Raw genomic sequence first — 21,651 nt, forward strand, 5'->3', positions numbered from 1 at the left:
ACAGTGTGTTTGGCTACAACCACAGATGAATATTAGGTGACAGCAGGACATACAAGTGGGAAAATACATAGTAGATGGAAAAACCTGGAAAAGGGTATCTTAGAGGCATTATTTAAAATATTTTTAACTATGATATTTAAAACTATGGGTTGATGAGACATCACAGGCAAGAAAAAAGTAGTTAAGAGATTATGGGGCAAATAATAAACCTCTGGAGGAACAACCGAGTAGGGAAGAGAAGAGAAGGAGACAAGGGGGAAAGTGGTAGACAAGTAGTTGAATAGATAATATAGAGTCATGGATGATGAGGAAGGGAGAATTCAAGAAGTAGGAAATGATCATGAACGTCACATAGAGCAAAGTAGTCAAACAGGAGGAGGATTTGGAAAAGTATCCTTCATGGCACTTAACATAATTGAAATGAATTATTTGGGTAAATTAACATCTTTCCTAAGTAGACTAGAAATGCCTAAAGGTCAACCTGGGTGTTGCATACTGTAACCTCAGTTTATAGCAGTGCCTGATGCATAGCCATCATATTTATTGAATGGATAAATAAATGAATGAATATAATTCCTTTTCTTAATAGCATCACAAGTGACCCTAGGAAGTACAATGACAATCAGGTGAAGATAGATGTTATTGTAATTGCAGGAAAATTTAAAGAAATTTAGGTTTTAAAAGAGATAAAATAGGTCATAAGGCAGTAAGGGGCTGAGTTTATTAAGTACTTCCTAGAGATGTGTTTTGCTGAAAGGAGAGAGAAATCAGATTGAGGAAATTTCCTATCCTAGAATACTATATATTTAATAGGTTTTGTACGGACATCTGCTGGACTTCCACATGATCTTCCAGAACTTAAGGTAGCCACTCCAGTCGCAAGCTCTACAAGTGATGGAAGCAATGGAACCAGTAGAATTAGAAGCCTATGGGTTAGGGACAGCTGAGTGGCTCAGCGGTTGAGCATCTGCCTTCGGGTTAGGGTGTGATCCCAGGGTTCCAGGATTGAGTCCCGCATCGGGCTCCCAGTGAGGATCCTGCTTCTCCCTCTGCCTATGTCTCTGCATCTCTGTGTCTCTCATAAATAAATAAATACATACATACATACATACATACTCTTTTTTTTAAAAAAAAGAGAGAAGTCTATGGGCTAGGCATGACGGAAGATGTGGAGAAAGCACGGTAAGCAGAAGTCAGAGGAAACAATGGCACTACTCACAGAAAGACAGAGCCAGGAATGGACCCAAGTTGGAGAGAAGTTAAAGAATCCTGTGAAATCATTCAAAAGCAGGAATGCATGTGTGGGGTTGAATGTGTGAGGGAGAGCACATGCACGAGCAGCATATGGGATGCACAAAACAGTTACGAGTAAATTCTAAATAGGAAGTACTGAAGATGATTAGCTAAGTTATTACATATGCTGGCAAAACAGTCATAACATATGCCATTGTATAACAGAGCTCAGTTAGGTAAAACAAACTGCTCATTTCACGTATTAAAGTTGCATTTCCTTAACATACTAAATAAGTAAGAGAGAGTAGTTTCAAGGAACACACCAAATGTGCCTCCAGGCCACAAAGGAGTAGAAACATTATTTCATTCCCTAAACTTATTAGAAGACATTATCAAGCTAGAATAAAACGAATGGCAGCGCAAACCTAATTCCCAAACTGACGCTTGCAGAGAATTTCAGAAAATCATAAGCACATGGGATAAACATTTGACAACAAAGACACATTTTCTCATCATCTCCCTTACCTGTTTCCCCAGTATTAGTTGCCCATATGTAAATGTGTATGTGCGTGTGTGCGCGCATGCGTGCATGTGTGTTTACACTCAGGGATGTATAGATCTATTTAAGGATCTCACCAGAGTCCATTTGAATGTCATCATGCACTTAAGCCACAGGGTATAAATTATAACAGTCTTGTGCTTAAGCTGGTACCCAAACAACATATAAGCAACTTATTATATAGCAAAAAAACCTGAACACTAAATTCCTGCGTTTAAAAGATGTTTTAAGGAGGCTCAGATTTAAGGTGTATTTTTAAATACATTATCACATATGAGTAATATTTGCAACTTACAATTTTGAATACTTGATATAGATAACTCCTTTTTTCTCCCAAGTACAGAGTTTGATGTATTATGCGGCAAAATGTATTTTCCCTTAAACGAGGAAGATAGTACTGCTAACTAAAACAATCCATATTAAAGAGTAATTTTCAAAATCTGATGCATCTTTCTAGTGTATATTCATATTCACTCAGTATCTCGTCCCCTCATGGTATTAAAACCTCACCTTCATGTTGAAATTATTCCTGGGAGTTCAGGCTTTAGCAATCTTTCTACTAAATTTACAACCACAGTGGATATTTAACCATATCAAGAACAGGATTATAGCTCAACAACACTAAATAAAACATCTGAGTTTTTTAACAAATGAAATTCAGAACAGAACTTCTATCGAGAGGGATGAGAGGTTTTCAGCAAAGTGACAATACTTTTGCTGTGAACCTGATCTATGTCACAAGGATACATATTTGCTTATGTAGACACTCATTTTTTCGTTAGGATTTAGTGCAATGTTTCAATTTGTAGATTAAATTAAGTGCTAAAAACAAGAAGATAGATTTCCCTTCTCAAGCCATCAAATTTATATAGCAGTCCAACAGCCAAAATGTTCTTTATATATTCCTATCCTCCTCCTCTCGTCATAAAATCTCATATCAAATGGTGGAAGAAGTCATTCATTTCCTGACAAATCCCAACCCCTCAACACACAAAAATACAAAAATCAAGAAAGGAGACGTCACACTGAAGACCCCTAAACACATTATTCTTACCTCAATCTGATGACTAGAACATTTTGTAGACACAGTTTTCTTTCAGACACACCAATCGGGGAACGCTGGTCTACTTGACCCTCATGGAGTGCTAGGAGCAGGAACTTGAAAAACCAGCCTCTCGTGTTCCCACAATCTATTTACACACTGAACACACCCAGTAGCACAGAGTAATGTTTATCTGTGGTGGACAGCTATTCCATGAAGCAGGCAGTATGTCCACTTTCAAAAAGGAATGTCTCTGTTGATCAGCAGGGGAAAGGTAAGAGCTGTTTCATCTGCTAAAGCGCATTTTGGAAGATTTGTGAAATGAGATATTATTTAAATTAATGTTTTAAAGGGGATTATTTTAATATTCTGTTCCTTATAATATTCTCAAAAGATCTGAGAAAAAATATACTTAATGATAACACATATGTGCCAGGTGCAATTCCAAGTTTGTTACATATATCATTTCCCACAAGTTCAAAAATTTATTAAGTATGAACTCTTACTATCTCCCTACTACACATGGGCAAAGTAGGCATTTTGCCTACAGTTACCCAATTAGTAAATGGTAGAGCCAGAAGTTAAATCCAGGCACTCCAGCACCACAGTCTGTGTGTCTATGATACTTCACTGTGTACATATAATTTCTTTTTGTATGTATAATTTTTAAAAGATAACTGCAACAGGATGTGGCTGCTTGGCTGAACATTAGATAATGAGTGAAATTTTCTTAATATTTTACTATATTGCATCTTAATTTGGAGTCAGTAAAAATTCTGGAAGATTATTTCCCCAACATGATTGTTCATTTATATGATCATAGCAGGCCTCATTTTAGATGCAATGGCCCTTTGGGGTGCCAGGGAATTGAGTAGAAGATGGGGTCTGACTTTAAGTACCAAGAGAGTTATTACTTCCTATGTTTAAAAAAAGTGTCTCAATGATATCTATTTTGTTCTGTTTTTGTTTTTTGATTGGATAACTCCTATTTATCTGTCTTTAAGTTCACTGACTCTCTTTGGCCACCTTCAAGCTGATGTTGAGCCCAGCTAGTGTATTCTTATTTTGGTTATTATAATTTTAAGTTCTAAAGGATTTCTTGCATTTAAAAGTGAGCAAAGTGAGCAAGTGAGACAAACAGCAGGCAGATGTGCAAAAGCTGACATAGTTGTTTCCGGGGTTTAAAAACTGGGAAGCATATGGAAAAGTGAGTCTTTCCAATTCCTAGGTAGGTTCTAAAGTTTTTATTTGGTTATTTATAGTTTCCACTTACCTGCTGAAATTCCCTCCCTGTTCATTCATTAAGACCATATTTCTTTTATTCTTTGAACATATTCTCCTGTAGTTCTTTAACCACAGAATAATTGCTTTAAAGTCATTGTCTTAAAAGGCCAACAACTGAGCATCTTGGCTTCTTTTTTTCTTGACCAGAGGTCATATTTTCCTGTTTCTTTGCATGTTGAATAATTTTTATTGTTCACTGGGCAGTGTGGATATGTTTAGAGATTCTAGATTCAGCTATCTTCCTCTGAAGAGTGTTGATTTCTGTTCTAGTAGGCAGTTCAATAGGTTTGCTTTTATGCTTTGTTAAGGTAGGTATGTAGAAAATCTAAGGTCTTCCCCAAGCCTGGTTTATTTTAAGGTATCAGACTCCAAATGCTATCTCTTCTCCATATCTCATAAGGGTAGGGTTTTACAATTTTCAAGGGTAGATCTATTATAGGTTTTACTTTAGGGCACGGTCTTTACTCCTAAGGCTTCTGGGATCTCAGGTGGATGCCCACGAGATTAATGAGGTATTAGCAAGATCTCTTCACTCTTATTGCTTGGAGCTTCCACATCCCCCAGCATGGGCCAAATGGTAATATCTGTCCGTTCTCAAATCTGTACCCTCTAGCCACTCCTAGGTAGTCTAGCCCTGTGAACATGCAGCCCAGTTCTCAGCCAAAAACGCTTGGAAAACCTCCAAATGGACTTCTGAAGACCTTCCTTTATATAGCTACTTCTTCTGTGATGCCTTGTCTTAAAAATTTCAGCTTCTTCAAATTGACTGAACTCGGATTCCTGCCTTCTTGGTCCAGCAGCGTCACTATTGCTCTGCCTGGAATCCAGCAAAATATGCCACTGGGAAGTTTTCCCCAGGCAGAGAAATGGAGGGATGGTTGAACTACCTTGTGGGTTTCTTTTCTCTCAGAAATTACAGCATTGTGCTGCCTGTTGTACAATGCCCCCAAACAGTCAGCTCATATATTCTATCCAGGTTTTTTTTTTAAGTTATTTTTATTTTATCCAGTTTTATGGTTGTTTATGGCAGAAGGGCTAGTCTGGTACCAGTTACTTCATCAGAGTGAAAAGTCTCCCAAGGAATTCATGTTTGACAAAATTTAAGTGTTATGAAAAACCTATTTGCTGTTCAGTCTTACAAGTCTCGTGCAATTTTAACCCATCTCAAAACATGATCATATGAATCATGTGAAGGGAAGGTGGTAGGGGCCAACTTCAGTGGAGATGGGATAAATTAACTAGCTGCTGTATCCTTTATCTTCTCCTAGTGTCTTAGTGTGGGTTTCTTTAGAAACAGATGCTGATTTGACTGGATATATAGTTTATCTGGGAGGCACATTAGTTTCCTTAGGCTACTGTACCAAATTACCACAATCTTGGTGGCTTAGAGCAACATGCATTTTTTATCTTACAGTTCTGGAGGTCAGAAGTTTGAAATCACTTTCACTGGGCTAATCTCTGGGCGTTGACAGAGCCACTCTCTCTCCACAGGCTCTGGGGGAGAACTTGTTTGCCTTTTCTAACACCTAAGGATGCATTCCTTGTATTCTTTGTCTGTGGCCCCTTCCACCATCTTCAAAGTCAATAGCCTACCATCTTGCTTCAGCAATCACCATTCCTCCCTCTTCTATACTGAATCTCCCTCTAGCTTCCTCTTAAAGGACACTTGTGATTGCATTTAGGGCTCATCCATATAATCCAAGATACTTTCCCCATTTCAAATTCCTTTACTTAATCATATTTGTAAAATCTCTTTTCCCATTTAAGGTAACATTCACAAGTTTATGGACTAAAACCTGGATATCTTTTGTGACCATTATGCAGCCTACCAAAGTCTAACCTTTGGCCCTTAGAGATTCATGCCCATCCCACATTCAAAATACCCCATTCAACCCCAAAAGTCTCAACCCATTTCAGTACCAACTCAAAGTATAAAATCCCATTACCTAAATCAGATGTGGGTGAGATTCTGGAATGATCTGTCTTGGGACAAAGTTCCTCTCCATTTGTGGACTTGTGAAACTAGAAAATAAGTTATTTACTCTCAAAATACAATGGTGGTACAAGCATAGGAGAAGAGTTATGCATATTCTATTTCAACTAAGGAGAACTAAGAAAGAAGAGTCACCATTCCCCCCAAATTTCTCAATCCAACCAGCAAGATCCATTGGGTTTCAAGGCCTGAAAATAGTCCTTTATGGTTTGAAGCTGTGCCCTTGGCCTGTAGCTCAACACTTTAGAACAGAGCTTCCATCCCAGAGCTCTGAACTCTGGGTGACATTACTGTGTCTGTTCATTGTACTTCTTTTAAATGGGTATAGCATCTGCTGGTTCTCTCATGAGTTAATGAAAACCTTTTAACATGTTTATTTCATATCTGTATAAATGTCATGATGTTATCTTGTTCTGAAAATAATCTTCTAACCATCTTAGAGGTCGAACAGAAATTCTCAATACATTCACCTGCCAGAACTAGGTAAATTTCTTGGTCAGAGAAGTGTACCTCATGCAGAGTTTAAGCCTAGGCATGTCTTGTCTTGGTGGTTCAGGTGAATCTAAAGCATCAATACAATGATGTTGACTCTCTTTCTCTAGTTTTAATTTTCTGACCTACCATCGCAGTCTGTTTTATTTTGGATATGTTATAGCCTATAAGGTATTGGTGTGCTAAGGTAAAATGGCTTCTTGTTCCAGAATAGGCATGAGGATACTGAAATACAAAAGTGACATGGGCAGAAAGCTGCAGAAGGGTTGCAAAAAGAGAATTTGTTTCAATTAGCAATAATTGCACCTCAGATAAACCTCATTGGCTATGATACTCCCACTGTGCAAAGCTGCAAAAAGAGAATTCGAAAAGGAACACAAATCTGTCCTAAAGGTTTCCAAACTGGACGCAATTTTCAGAAGTTTATTCCTAAGATTTTCAAAAGGGGACTGTGGTTACTTTAGCATCAAATATTTTATTGAATATTAACTCAATCTGAGAATTTGATTTGTTCTCAGTAAGAAAGAGCAAATTCTGTTACAGTATGGATCTGCCCTAAGAGACTGCAAAAAGACCCTCCTTAACTACATGAGTTTCCTATGACTGCTGCAACAAATTACTGAAAACTTCATGGCTTTAAAAACACATACAGTGTGTTTATTTGCTCACAGTTCTCAAAGTCAGAAGTTCAAAATCAGTTTCTCAGAACTGCCTTCTTTGTAATCTACCCAGAAAAGCAGAGATTTTATTGCAATAGAAAACCTTTCTACCATTTGTCTGACTTCATCATGACTCTGATTATGTTCTTTAAACTAAAAGAAATCTGAGAAGTTACATAACTTTTGAATGGTTATTACACAGCCACTGTAACAGGTAGCCAAGCTACAACCATTCATGTTCTGAAGCTTCCATAATCCTATCTTGCTCAAATGTCCTGGCAATTTTACTGTTTCCATCCTCAAAATGAATCCTAAATGAAAAATAAAACAAAATAATATTTCAAAGGATATTTTGCACTTACAACTCTTTGAGACCTTCCAGAAGGCACTGAAAATCATGAAGATTGTCGCCTTGTAAAAAAAAAAAAAAAAAGGTGCTAGAATTATGAGGTTTATCTGATATACTATTGTTTATGAGTTGCATGGGAAAAAAATTCTCAAAAGAGTTGATCAACTTTCTCTAGGTTAAATATGAATAGGAATAACATTATTCACATAAATATTTTAGAAATTGTAGCATATATAGGAAAGGAAGTTCCTAGAGCTTTGTCAGTATTCTCACTGGCCACTGCTTCTATCCTTGATGATATTAAGGCAACAATATTACAGTTATCAATGTAATTTGTTATTTTTAAATGTTTAATGGCAATCTTATGATTTTAATTTGCAACTAGCATCTTCTAGGCCAGTGCTTTCGAACTGAGGGTGTATATAAAGCTTATCCCTAGAGATTTCATTAGAATACACAGGTTCAGAACCCACTCCAGACTTTTTCTAAAATAATCTTACTCATTAGGTTAGTAGACTTTTTGTCCAAAACTCATTTTGTGAATTGGCTTTATTATCTCCTTTTGCATGCCACACATACACAAAAAAGTAATTTCCTCTTCACTTGCATTATTCTTATGCTCTCCCATGAAAGTTTTCACTTGTGAAAATTATCAGTAATAAGTTAACCACAGTCATTATAAATGTCTGTCTCCTCTGGATTGTTTTTTGTTTGATGGTTCCCCCAAGACCGTACAATCTGCAACGGGACAAGGAGCTTGTTTTCAACAAAGTATGACTGTCTGAGAATCCCCAGGAAGAGGACAGGTATTTCTAAGAATGAGCTCTTCAGTACAGGCTTCTGATATCATTACATAACCACCTTTAAGATCAGGTCAGTAGAAAGACTCAGAATTTTGAGATCAAGTTGACTGAAAAGGAGAAGTGTTCATGACATTGTTCAACCTAAGATACAGTGGAACAAGACCTACATTTACAAAGTACAAAGATAAAATCAAAGTATGAAATCAGTCCTTTTATAAACTTAACAGGATTTCCCAAATAAAACACAAGTGAGTTGTTGACAGTGCTTTCCTAGATCCAAGAGACACTAAGATCAGTACAGAAGAGTTTGGCTTCTTTTTCCCAGGGGGAGAACATGAAACACTTTCCATCTCGAGGCCCATTTCTCAGGATATCAGAGATGAAAGAGCCTCAACTACAGGTAAGAGAGACAAGCTCTCCTACTCATTGTGATGCTGGGAGAGCTGATTACCCTCCTGGGGCCAAACTGGCCTCAGATATAAAATGGAGAAACTTAAAAAGGCCCTGTCCGGGATCCCTGGGTGGCGCAGCAGTTTGGCGCCTGCCTTTGGCCCAGGGCGCGATCCTGGAGACCCGGGATCGAATCCCACGTCGGGCTCCCGGTGCATGGAGCTTGCTTCTCCCTCTGCCTGTGTCTCTGCCTCTCTCTCTCTCTGTGTGTGACTATCAAATAAAAATTAAAAAAAAAAAAGGCCCTGTCCCCCATGCCCCCACTTACTGTTAGTATAGAAGTTCTTAGAAAAAGCTCATAGACTGGTAATTGTGCATATACCTCAAGCAGACCATTAAAATGACTTCGTCCAACCTCCCCATTTTATGGCCATGGAAGCTGATGTGCCTCCTACACTTATAGGAGACCAGAACCTGGCTAATCTCCACAGGTAGTTGCTGGGGAGAGGCCTGCTTGCCAACTCACATGAAGAGTAGAGTAAGAGGTAAACCTGGCTAAGGCTAGGAGGGCTTCCTGGCTCTCTACAACAAATTACCAAGGAGCTAGAGAAGTTTGCACAGGTGGCCAAGGCCTACCAGGACCACTGTCACAACCTGGGGCCCAATAAAATCCCAGGAAATACCCAGCCAAACAGAAGGAGAGGATGCTGGCAGAGAGAAAAGCTGCTAAGGAGGCCACAACTGGCTGTGGTAGCTCCTTGAACTTACCTCAAACGACTGTCACTGTATTACTACGAAACTAATGAAATCTGGAAAAAAAAATTTTGTGAGGTGGACATCTTGACAATGTTTCTGTAAATACTTGGCTGAAGGGGCAGTATATGTCAAGAAAGGTTTCTTGGATTTATAGAAACACATATTCTAACAAGCTCTAAATCCAACCTTCACATTATTATTCTCAGGATACTTCTGTGAATTAGATACAGGCCAAGCCAAGTCTTTCTGCTTAGACAGATGGTGGAGGGAGGCAGAGGGAGGCAGAGGGAGGGTGAGTCACCAGGCAGAGGGGAGCAGAGAGGAAATCAGGCTGAGGCCTGTCTGGTTCCCAGGCATACTTCTGGCTTCTTCCTCTATTGGAGCACTCCTCTGTGTCTCCACAGGACTCAGCAGGCTGTGCTTTCACAGCCAGTGGCCCAAGCACCCAGCAGTCATGGGAAAACCAGGTGCAGGAACACTTGGGGAAGTACATGTAAGCATCTCGTCTACCAAAAGGGAGAGACACACACAGCTATTCGTTAAGGGCACACTCTGTGCCAGGCACTGTGTTATGTAGCAGTTTACAGGCACACATTAACTTTATGTTTTTGCAAAAATCCAATGATGGAGGAATTCTTATTATCCCCATTTCACACATTAGGAAAGTGTTGCTCAGACAGAATAGAGGACTGTCCAGGATCACAAGGCCAGAAAGTGGTGAATTGGGATGGCCAACCCAGCTCCTCTGACCCCATTGTTGAAGGTGCCTGGGCAACCTCTGAGCAGCCCTCTATGACATGTCAGGGGTTAACAGAGGGGGTGGCCCTGAGCATACATGAACAAGAGAAAATGTTAAATGTTGACAGTCACAGGAAGAGAACAGACTGCCAGACACTTTACGTGACACTATTTTTAACCTAAAACACACAAGACTGTTTATAAGAATTACGTGTACTTGTGAGTCCCCCCACTTGGGACAGAACTTACAGAAAACATACTTATATCTCTCCAAATGTGCAGACACTGATAAGTCTAGATCGCTCCATCAACTATATGGCCATAGACAGATTAGGTGTTTCATCTGAGAATGAGGCTAATGTGATTATGATGGAGTGTATTTAGAAATAAATCTACTAAGGGGCACCTGAGTGGCTCAGTTGGTTTAGTATTGGACTCTTGATATCAGCTCCAGTCACGATCTCAGGGTTGTGAGATTGCACTCCGAGTCAGACTCCACGTGGAGCCTATGATTCTCTCTCTCCCTCTCCTCCTCCCTCCTCTTCCTCTCGAATCAATCAATCAATTATTAATAACCACTAAGAACTCCTAGGATTGCAAGTCTTAGGCCAGATAATACCTTTGATGTTACTAATGAACATACCAGTGTCCAGAGGAGAGGACACAAGGACATACTCCACAAAATGTTATCACAGCACTAATATTATCTGTCCTAGGTCCCTTTCTGGAATGAGGCAGGGTATCAGTGAATGAAATCAACCTGAGCACCGTTCCACTCTGTATACCTCTTCATGGGTTCCCCATCGCCCCTCAATCTTCACGTAAAGCTCATGCCATCAAGTTCACGTCAACTGCTCTGCCATCCTCTCCATCCACCCGCACTGCCATCACCTCCTGACTTCTACACGTTCCCTTCTCATGAATAAAGCTCCTGACACCTCAGTCACGAGCTTCGAGACCTCCCCAGTTACCACCATGGTTCTGGGAACTCAACATGCCTGGGAAGCCCCCCACCCGCTGCCAATCTCTCAGCCCGCAGGCCTTGACTTGCTCAGAGACCTGAGGAAATCTCTCCTCTGCAGCCAGCTACTCCCCCCAGGGCCTTTCCCCCCAAACAGTCCCCAGAGAAACACCTCCCTGAAATGCTGGACTGCAGCCTCCCACACTGATCACCCCTTCCGCCCTCCGCTCCCCACGGGAGATCTCCTCCTGGGTGTCTCACAGACCCCGCCGACTCGAAGGACAGAAACTAGTCAAAGGCACGGCCCTGGGCTTCAACCCTTTAATGGCTGGTGCCCCCAGAGGAGCAGGCCCCCCTCATCTGCGTGCCGCTCTGGCGACTAGACGAGGCCATTGGCCCCGGCGCTGGGGCCTCACCACATCCTGGCCTGGGCCACCCCATCCCCGCCCCGGGAGTAGGTGTTCTCAAAGAGTTGGCTCAGGTACTGGTTGTTGCCCAGGGCCTTCTGCACGTGCTCGGGGGTGATGCGCATCTTGTGGCTGTTGCGGGCCTCCTGGCCCGCAAGCTCCAGGATGTTGGATGTCAGGTACTCGAGGATGCCGGCCAGGAACACAGGTGTGGATGAGCTTAAGCGGTGGGCGTAGCAACCCTCGCGCAGGAGGCGGTCCACGCGGCTGACGGGGAACTGCAGTTCGGCTCTTCTGGAGCGGGACAGGCCGTGCCTCCTCGGTCTATGGGAATGCCCGGGGCCTCTTTCTCCAGACATGTTGGTGGCTGCGTTTGGTCCTGATCAGCCCAGCCCAACGATCCCACTGGCCTTGGTCCGTCAGGATACCAGTGCTCACTCCTGCTTACTGTGGGCCGCACTGGTCAGTGACTGGAGGTCATTGGGAGTCAGCTTTATGACAACTCACATTGTGATGTCATCGGGGTCACTGGGGCCTCATCACGACTGCCCTGGAAACATCTATGACAGAAACCTGGCGTCCCTGTTGATTGGATCCTCTGTATGAGGGAATGCTTTCTACTTGACTTTAATAGTCTAGCATAAAAAAGGAAATGAATGTTTCAATGTAAACACTGCCCTGTCTTTAGGATACTCCACTCCTAGTTATCTGATTTTAGCCTTGCATTGTCTTGAGCTCTTTTACAGCCCTTTATAAACTGTCAGTCACCAACAGACATACTGAATGCTGTCCAGTAGAGGTCCAAAACAAAACCAATTTTCCCTCATTTACACATTTAAATATTATCAATATTTTTATATTCTTCAGATTCTCTTTGGAATTGATTACAACATCTGCCAATTCCTCAAGAGTCAAAAGAAACTTTTAACATTTCCATTTCATATCTGTGTACTGGTCATGATTTTACTGTTTGAAAATATCTTCTGGGGGTGCCTGGATGAATTTGGCTTAGTTTATGATCTCAGGTTGATGAGATTGAGCCCTGTGTCAGGCTCTGTGAAGCCTGCTTAATACTCTCTCTCTCCCTCCAGTCCTCCCAACTCCTCTCTCTCTCTCTCTCTCTCTCTCTCTCAAAAAAAAAAAAAATCTTCTGTTTTGGAGGTCACATTGATATGCCTAGTGTGTTCACCTGTCAGACCCAGGTAAAAATTCATAGATACTGAAGTGTACCTAATTCTCAGTTGATACCCAGAAGTGTCTTGTTTCTTCTAGGTGAATCCAAAGTACCTACAGTACTTTGTTGACTTCACTTTTCTAATTTAAATTTTTAATAATTGTAATTTTCTTCTGTGTTTCTGTTGCATTTTTGTTTACTTACAGCCAGTAAGTTATTTCCATTGTTAACAAAAATGGTTGAGAATTTGGTTTTAGGATCTGACCATGTGGAGATATCTCAAAATGGGTCCACAGAGACCTAGTCTCAGTTGGGTCAAAGGAAAAAGAGAATCCCATTTTCTCGTCTTTGTTGATTCAAATCAATTGAGAATTTCATACCCTTTGAGAATAGTTTTTTGATATCTGGACTGATAGGATTTTCTGTTTCTGGTTTATACTTGACCCATGGCTGAAATTATAGGACTGAAGCTATAAGCTCTGTTTCTCTGTGCCTATATGTCTCTGTGTAACTCAGAAAGGTCTTCACCTCTGTGTGAGTGTACAATGTTTTCTTACCCCTGGATGATATTAACAGATCACAATGTTGCTTAAGTTAGTGGAGCTCTAACTGGCATTTCTCTTTTTTTTAAAGATTTTATTTATCTATTTGAAAGAGCGCAAGAGAGCAAGTGCAAGCAGGGGATGGGGAAGGAAGGCAAAGGGAGAGGGAATAGCAGACTCTCCACTAAGCAGGGAGCCCAAGGACGCAGGGCTGTCCTGCTCAATCCCAGGACACTGGGATTGTGACCTGAGCCAAAGGCAGATGCTTAATGAGCAGAGCCACCCAGGTGCCCCAATAACTGGCATTTCTAGATAAATATTTACATAAATCGAGTATTTCCAAATTTCCTTGAAAAATTGAACTATGACACTTTAAATGAGCTAGATTTAAACAATATATATACTCCCAGAAACCAAATCACAACTATTTTAAGAAATCTAATTCATCTAATTTAAGTAAATCTTTGGCAAACAGGGCTTAGCTTAATAGTTTGGATTTAATGAAAACAACTAAGCCCTTGCTCTTTCATCAGTTTAACTATAACACAAATATACATTTACTACTCAGGTAGGTTTTTCCTAAGCTTATAAATTTTCTGATCACATGAACTAATATTACACATATGTTAAGATTATGAATTATATAAATTTATAATTAACCAAATCGAATCACTGTTTTGACAAACTTTTTTGTTGACAATCTTGTCTTTCTACAAAGCAATAATTATAGTATAATAATAATTCATAGTATATCAGCTTGAAGATAATTTTCAAGATTTCTAGATAATGTTTAACTTTAGACCGGTAGAGTTAATGGGCATTCAATAGATGCCTAGATAATTTTTAAGATAGAGTGTTGAAACACTGATAAGCATAATTTTAGCTCATATACTTTTGCTTCATATCTGTATATGCTACAAAGAGGTTACATTTTTCAGCCTGCCAATGCACCTATTCATTTTGCCACATTGAGAAGTTGTATAAGGGAAGTATGCGGCCAAGTAAAGTTGGGATAGGTGTGGTTTTGTGAAATCTGCCCAATCTGCTAACATGAAAGAAGTTCACAATTACTCATCCTATATTTCACTGTAAAATACAAGTGATTTTGCTTAAAAGTTATAATTAAAATACATGAATGAGACTCCACTAGGAGTTTCAAGATAATGAACATGGGTTTTTTTTTGTTTGACCGATTAAAACAGAGTGTTTCTGTTTTGGAGTAAAGTGACACGTTGTTTCAGAATGTGACAGATGATGTTGAAGGATGAAACCCGAATGCACACAGAAAGCTACAGAAGGTTCGTTAAAAAGAGGATCTGAAAACAACCAAATGTGTTTTAATTTTTTTTCCAAATCTGGTTCAGTTCTGACAGGTCTGTTTACAAGATTTTCAGAAATAGCTCCTGGGTCCTTCAGAATCAAATATTACATTGAAGCAATCACAGAGTTGGTTCTGTTGTCTGTGAAAAAGGCTAAGTTTTCTTGGAGTGTTTGTCAGCTCTTGACAAGAGGTTATACAAGACTACTCTTCACCTGTGTTAGCTTCCTCTGGCTGCTGTAACAAATTGCCACAAACTTGGTGGCTTAAAACAATGCACATTTATTCTCTTTTAGGCCATAAATCGAAATCAGTTTCACCTGCGAAAACCAAGCTGTGGACAGGATTGCATGACCTTTGAAAGCTCTAGGGTAGAATCCATTTCCTTGCCTTCTCCAGCTTCTAGAGCTGAATTCTTTGCATTCCTTAACTCAGGGCGTCTGCCTCCGTCTTCAAAGCCAGCAGTACAGCATCCTGCTTCAGTTGTCACATTGCCGTTTGCTTTTGTATTCAAATTTCCCTCTGCTTCCCTCTGCTTGCCCCCAAAGGGCACTTTGATGTCTAGGGCCAACCACAATTATCCAGGATAATCTCCCCATCTCACTATCTTTCACTGACTCACATCTACAAAGTTCCATTTGCAAAATAGAAAGTAACATTTTTGGGTTCCATGGAATCGGACCTGAGTATTTCAGCAAGCCATATTTCACCCTACCACGTAACTTCATATATAATCTGCCCAAGCAGCAGAGATTCCATATCTCACCACAATATACCTTTATTCTGACTTCAACATACGTTTTGTTACTCTTTTTACAATAAAAGAAACAGAGGATCCCTGAATGGCTCAGCAGTTTAGCGCCTGCCTTTGACCCGGGGCATGATCCTGGAATCCTGGGATCAAGTCCTGCGTCAGGCTCCCTCAGGCTCCCGGCATGGAGCCTGCTTCTCCTCTGCCTGTGTCTCTGCGCCACCCCCCCCTTTCTAAGTCATCATGAATAAATAAAATCTTTAATAAAAATAAAAATAAAAAAATAAACAATAGTTCTGCATTTCTAATATTTTAAGGACTTTTATACATTTATGTAAGTATTTGTCTTGCCACTGAGTTAGTAGATAGCCAAGCAACACCATTCATGTTCTCAGGCCCTCATGATCCTACCTTAAGCATGCAAATGCCCAGGCGATGTTTGATTTTACCATTCCCAAAATACAATCTTAAATGAAAACTGAAATAACACTTGGCAGTATCTCTGCACTTAAAACTGTCTTTGGTTTTAAACTGATTTTTCACAGGGTCCCTAGAAAATCATAAAGATTTATTTTTTCACATTATCAAAAACAGAAGTGCTAGAAATAATTCGACTTACTGGACAGAAGTTGATGAGTTGCACAGAAAATTCCCAAAAGAAGTGCTAAGACTTCCCTATGTTAAATATTAATACAGAAAATATTAATATAAGTGTTTCAAATGTTTTATACTGTATGGGAAATTTCTAGAGATTTGTCAATGGCCTTACTGTCCATGAGATATTTCTAATTATCAGAGTCCTGCTGGTGATTCAGGCAACAAAACTATAGGGTTATCAGCCATCATTTCAGTTATTGCTTTGAAATATTTTGTTGCAACCTTACTTATAAAATTTCAATCCAGCATCTTTTAGGCCAGTGCTTTTCAACTGAGGATGTACATCAAACCTACCTGTTGTAATGGTTAAATTTTATGTGTCAACGTTGCTAGGCTACAGTGTCGTCATTTGACCAAATGTAAGTTCTACATGTTGCTGTGCAGATACTTTTCAGATGAGATTAACATCTACAACCAATTGACTAGAAGAAAAGGAAATAACCATCATATAATCAGTTGAAAGTCTAAAGAGTAAAAACTGAGGTTTCTTGGAGAAGAATTTAGCCACACTGTAACAGAGAAATCTAGCCAGTTTCCAGCCTATTGACCTACCTTAAAGAATTAGGACTTGTCAGACCAGATAACTGCGTGAACCAATCATATTCATTCATACACACACACACACACGCACGCACACACACACACCTACATCCTACTGGTTCAGTTTTTTTTTTTTTTTTTTTTTGCAGAACTCTAATATACCAATGGGGATTTTACTAAAATCCTTAAGCTTAGGATCTAGTCCATTCTTTTTTGCAAAAGGGTTACATCTTTATGCTTATAGACAATGAGTCAAAAACTCTCTTCCTGCCTTGTCTTCTTCTTCTTTTACCTATGACAGAAAAAGATAATTTCACCTGTAGTTGCACTACTGTTATTATGCCCTCACACAAGATTTTTACTTATGAAAATTATTGATAAGTTAATCTCAGCCATACATATCTGTCTCCTCCAGTTTGTTATTTGCTTTACACTGATGCTTCTTTGAAGGCCCTATTATCATCTACAGACCAGAGATTTTTTTTGTATATTTTTTATTGCAGTTTGACTTGCCAACATATAGCATAACACCCAGTGCTCATCCCACCAAGTGCCCCCCTCAGTGCCTATCACCCAGTCACCCCATCCCCCCACCCACCTCCCTTTCCACTACCCCTTGTTCGTTTCCCAGAGTTAGGTGTCTCTCATGTTCTGTCGCCCTCACTGAGACCAGAGATTTTTGTCTGTGACAAATAAGGGGAAAAAAAAAGACATAACTTCAAGACTTGCAGAATTAAACTTTAAGGGGCACCTGGGTGGCTCAGTGGTTGAGCATCTGCCTTCAGCTCAGGTCATGATCCTAGGGTCCTAGGATCGAGTCCCGCATCAAGCTCCCCACAGGGAGCCTGCTTCTCCCTCTGCCTGTATCTCTGCCTCTCTCTGTGTCTCTCATGAATAAATAAAATCTAAAAAAAAAAAAAAAAAACACTTTTAGGCACCGGCTTCTGAGGTCATCACATAATCGCCTTCAAGACCCTATCAGTGGAGAGTGAGAATTTTGAGAACACCTTATTTGAGAAGGAGATGGGTTCATGACATGGTTATCACAGTGTTCAGTGGAACAACACCTAGATTTGCAAAATTCAAAGACCTGTACCATATAGATCAATCATTGATCCTAACCCGTCTGGCCTTTTCCAAATAAAACAGAAGTGAAAGTTCTTGAGAGCAAGCTGTTTCTTGGGCTTTCCTAGAAGTCCAAGAGACCCTAACATCCCTGTATTGAAGATATTAGCTCCTTTATCCTGGAGGAGAACATTAAACACTTTATATCCTGAGGTTTATTTCTCAGGATACAGTAGCAGTGGAGCCTCAACAATAGGTACCAGAACACAACTGTCATAGTTGCTGTTCTACCCACTTGCCATGCGACATTGGGAGAGTTGAGCATCATCTCTGGGCCAAAGTGGCCTCAGCTATAAAATGGAGACCCTAAAAAAAATCATCCCTGGTCCTCTATAGCCCATTTCCCCATTATCAGTACAGACTTTTCTTAGGAAAACCTCAGACTGACAACTGTACGCCCTGAGCAGACCTTTGAAACAATTTAGTCCAACCTCCTTATTTTGTAGCTGTGGAAGCTGATGTGACCCCCAAGTAAACCACAGCAATGGGAGGCCAGAATCCAGCTTTCCTCCCTCTTCTGCCACTACTCTGTACCAGTATGTCATGAATAGTCTCTCCTCCACAGTCGAGTTGGTCAATTCCTTTCATCCTACACTGCAGAAGCCAAATATCCCACAACCACAGTACCTAACCTGCCTCCCTCCTGCAAACTGATTTCCTTTAGATTTTGCTTAAATAGATGAAGTTTAGAGATACTTTCCCTACAGTGATTATAGAATGCTAAATATATGACAGATCAATGTTCTGTTTTCATGAAGGATTCTGAAGCAGAAACACTAAATGAAACATTGAATTCAGGCCCTATTCATTGCCTTTCCATAGATTTGAAACCATACTCCTTAAAGAATAAAATAAAATTCACTCTTACAGTGTTATTCAAATGTGACTTGGGGGCTGATGTAGGCCATTAAATTATTTGTTACTGGTCAGCTACAGCAGGTTGGGAAATGGTCAGCATTTAGTGACTTCTAGAGCAATCAGGTTTTGCCATAACATTTAGGTGACTGAGGTCTTCTTACTGAACAGAGTTTATAGTGGTTCAGATGTTGCTGAACTCAAGTAGATTCAAATGTAAACTCCATTGTAGTCCTAGTAAAATACAACCATCTGTCATACTTTCACAATGAATTTGTACAACTGAACATATTGGTCCCATACCAAAGACAATTTTGAAGAGCATTGTACTGTTCTAATTTATGGAAGGAGAGAATTTCATCCTTCAGAAAACTGTGGTTTTACAATTAAATTATGATGTGGATAATGAACCCAAGTAACTTTAAGAGCCAGGCAAGTACTGTAAATGAGTGAAGTGGGTCATAAATGAGATATAACAGGGAAGGGTGAGCATGGTAGCAAACCAGAGAGGCCCAGTATTAATGGGACAGCAGCCAGTCATCTTCATCTGACATAAACATGTATGCCCAGACATTTTATTTTAACCAGAGAAGCCAGTAATTGAGGTCTTGAGGTTAAAAATTCTTGATTTTAAATGCTGGCAGCTAATTAATTTTCCTTTAAAAACATCATTGTAGGCCTAATGATCCCATCTGCTGCCTCCATTATGTCTGTGAGCAGCCACTTTGTTACTTGTTCTTTAGGCAAATGATTTATTCATGTTCATAGATAGTCTTCTTATTCTTGAATCCTATTTTGGGGCTCCAAAGGCCCTCTCTAAATGGTTAGGTGCTCTCCCTATGACCACTTCCTGTCAGATCTGTCAGATTTAGGGACGAAGGGGCCTTCAAACACCTCTGTTCCCAAAGGTTGTTGTCACAAAGAGGCCAACCTAGTGTCCAGGCCTTGTGCTCATGCCAACACCAAGCCCATATGACTCTCCTAGGTTCCCCTCAAGCTCAACTCCGGGTTCATCTCTTCTCACACATTATACTTACTGCTGTGCTGAGCCGTGACTGACCCCAGCCTGCTCCGATACTGCTTTGGATCACAAATCTGGTATGGCACCACACCCTCCACAGACCATCCCTACTCACTCCAGTTTTAGTTTTCCACTCCCAACAGGGCACTTGTCATCAATGGTATCCTTTGTGTGGGGCCTAAGCTACAGCTAATAGTTCCTCATCATCCCCTACCTCCCACTTCTTTGAAATGCACAAAGGGTCTAAATAAACTCCTATGGCTCATTCATTCCCAAGGGTAATGACTCTCTCTCTGCCCACTTTCCTCCCCTGAGGGTGGGATTCCTGTGCCCAGGTAAGAGGGGGATTCAGAAAGGTGCTGCATTTACACCCATGCTATGCTGGCTCGAACCCTATGTTTCGTGTGAAACCCACAAGCACAGGTGAAGGACTGTTTCCAAATGGGAGGGCAGCACTGCCATGCTTGATTCTCCCATGACCCCGTGGCTGCAGAGGGCTCACCAACATGAGGTCATTAAGTCTCAAACTCCAAACTCTACCTAGGACCTCAGATAGTCTGAGGAGCCCAGGCAGCCTGGCTCCCCGCAGATGTCACAGTGACCATCAGTGTCGACTCCTGCATGGACTGCAGGGGACCACCTGACCACACAGGTCTGCTAAGCCAACATAATTTATCAACCTACTCTCACATCTCTGGCCTTTAATGAATTCCTCCTTAGCTATGCCTTCTGGTGAAGTACCCAGGAGATTACTTTGCACTAAAACAAGCCACTGCCATAGCCAAAATCAACAGCTTATAAAAATCAGCCACTTAACCAACATATCAACATCATAGCATAATGACTGATTCCCTGGCATTACCCACCCCAGAGGCACTCACTGTTGGCTGAAGGACACTGGAATATGAGACGCCATGCCCTGGACACAGAGATGCTCTGCTTCAGGGATGGGGTAGCAATGTTGGTGCTTCCTGTGACCAGGTGAAGGACAATCTCACCTGCAGCTGCTGAGGAGAGGCCTGCTTGATCCTCAGATGAACAGAAAAGTAACAGTTAAACTTGGCTGAGGCAAGAAGGGCCTCCAGGCTCTCTAACAAATCACAACTATGTGGGGTGGACATCCTGACAGTGAGGTTTCTGGAAATATTTGGCTGAATGGCATTAGGGGAGCAAGAAAAGTTTCTTGGATTTATACAGGCCCATATTCCAATGAGCTCTAAACACAACCCTGGCCCTATTATTGTCAGGACACTTCTGTGAAGGAGGCAAAGGCAGAGACAGCTCCACACTTTGAAAGATAATGGAAGGAGGCAGAGAGAGGGTGAGTCACCATGGAGGGAGGCAGAGAGGAAGTGAGTCACCACATAGAGGGGAGCAGAGAAGACACTAGGCTGAGGCCTATCTGGTTCCTAGGAATACCTCTGGCTTCTTCCTCTGTGTGGCACTTTTCTGTGTTTCCACAGGGTTTAGTGGGCTGTGGTTTCATAGCCAGAGGTCCAGGAGCCCAGCAATCACGGGAGAACCAGGCGCAGGGGCACTTGCAGAAGTACACCTAAGCATCTGGTCTACTAGGGAGGGAGAGACATGCAAGTATTAAGAACTCTCCAAATTGCTTGTTTTAGGCCAAATCACTTAACTTACCAGTGTCCACAGGAGAGGACACAAGGACATACTCCACAAAATGTTATCACAGCACTAATATTATCTGTCTTACATCCTTTTTTGGAATGAGGCAGGGTATCAGTGAATGAAATCAACCTGAGCACCGTTCCACTCTGTATACCTCTTCATGGGTTCCCCATCGCCCCTCAATCTTCACATAAAGCTCATGCCATCAAGTTCACGTCAACTGCTCTGCCATCCTCTCCATCCACCCGCACTGCCATCACCTCCTGACTTCTACACGTTCCCTTCTCATGAATAAGGTTCCTGGCACCTCAGTCACGAGCTTCGGGACCTTCCCAGTTACCACCATGGTTCTGGGAACTCAACATGCCTGGGA

At 41.0% G+C, this 21,651-nt stretch overlaps 2 protein-coding genes and 1 non-coding gene across 8 annotated transcripts in view; all 3 read right to left on the reverse strand.

Moving 5' to 3' along the window:
* The window catches only part of SYTL5 (synaptotagmin like 5), a 234,053-nt gene that overhangs the window by 119,457 nt on the left and 92,945 nt on the right, over positions 1-21,651 (reverse strand). For 3 of the 6 annotated variants that reach the window (XM_077889477.1, XM_077889475.1, XM_077889476.1), the window contains exon 1: positions 2,847-2,970. The exons of 2 other annotated variants lie outside the window; for them this stretch is intronic. The gene's annotated coding sequence lies outside the window, so the exon portion shown is untranslated. Of the gene's footprint in view, positions 1-2,846; positions 2,971-6,064; positions 6,141-7,624; positions 7,641-21,651 lie in introns of those variants that run through there. One more of the 6 variants, XM_077889474.1, reaches the window with a different exon arrangement.
* On the reverse strand, positions 6,821-6,954 carry LOC144309359 (U4 spliceosomal RNA). The gene has a single exon (XR_013375383.1). It is a non-coding gene; the product is annotated as a U4 spliceosomal RNA (small nuclear RNA).
* H2AL3 (H2A.L variant histone 3) lies at positions 11,565-12,161 on the reverse strand. Its single transcript, XM_077890184.1, has one exon. The coding sequence runs from the start codon at positions 12,023-12,025 to the stop codon at positions 11,672-11,674; it is 354 nt and encodes a 117-aa protein (XP_077746310.1). The 5' UTR covers positions 12,026-12,161; the 3' UTR covers positions 11,565-11,671.

The sequence above is a fragment of the Canis aureus genome, chromosome X, assembly GCF_053574225.1.
Source record: "Canis aureus isolate CA01 chromosome X, VMU_Caureus_v.1.0, whole genome shotgun sequence".
Classification (NCBI taxonomy): domain Eukaryota; kingdom Metazoa; phylum Chordata; class Mammalia; order Carnivora; family Canidae; genus Canis; species Canis aureus.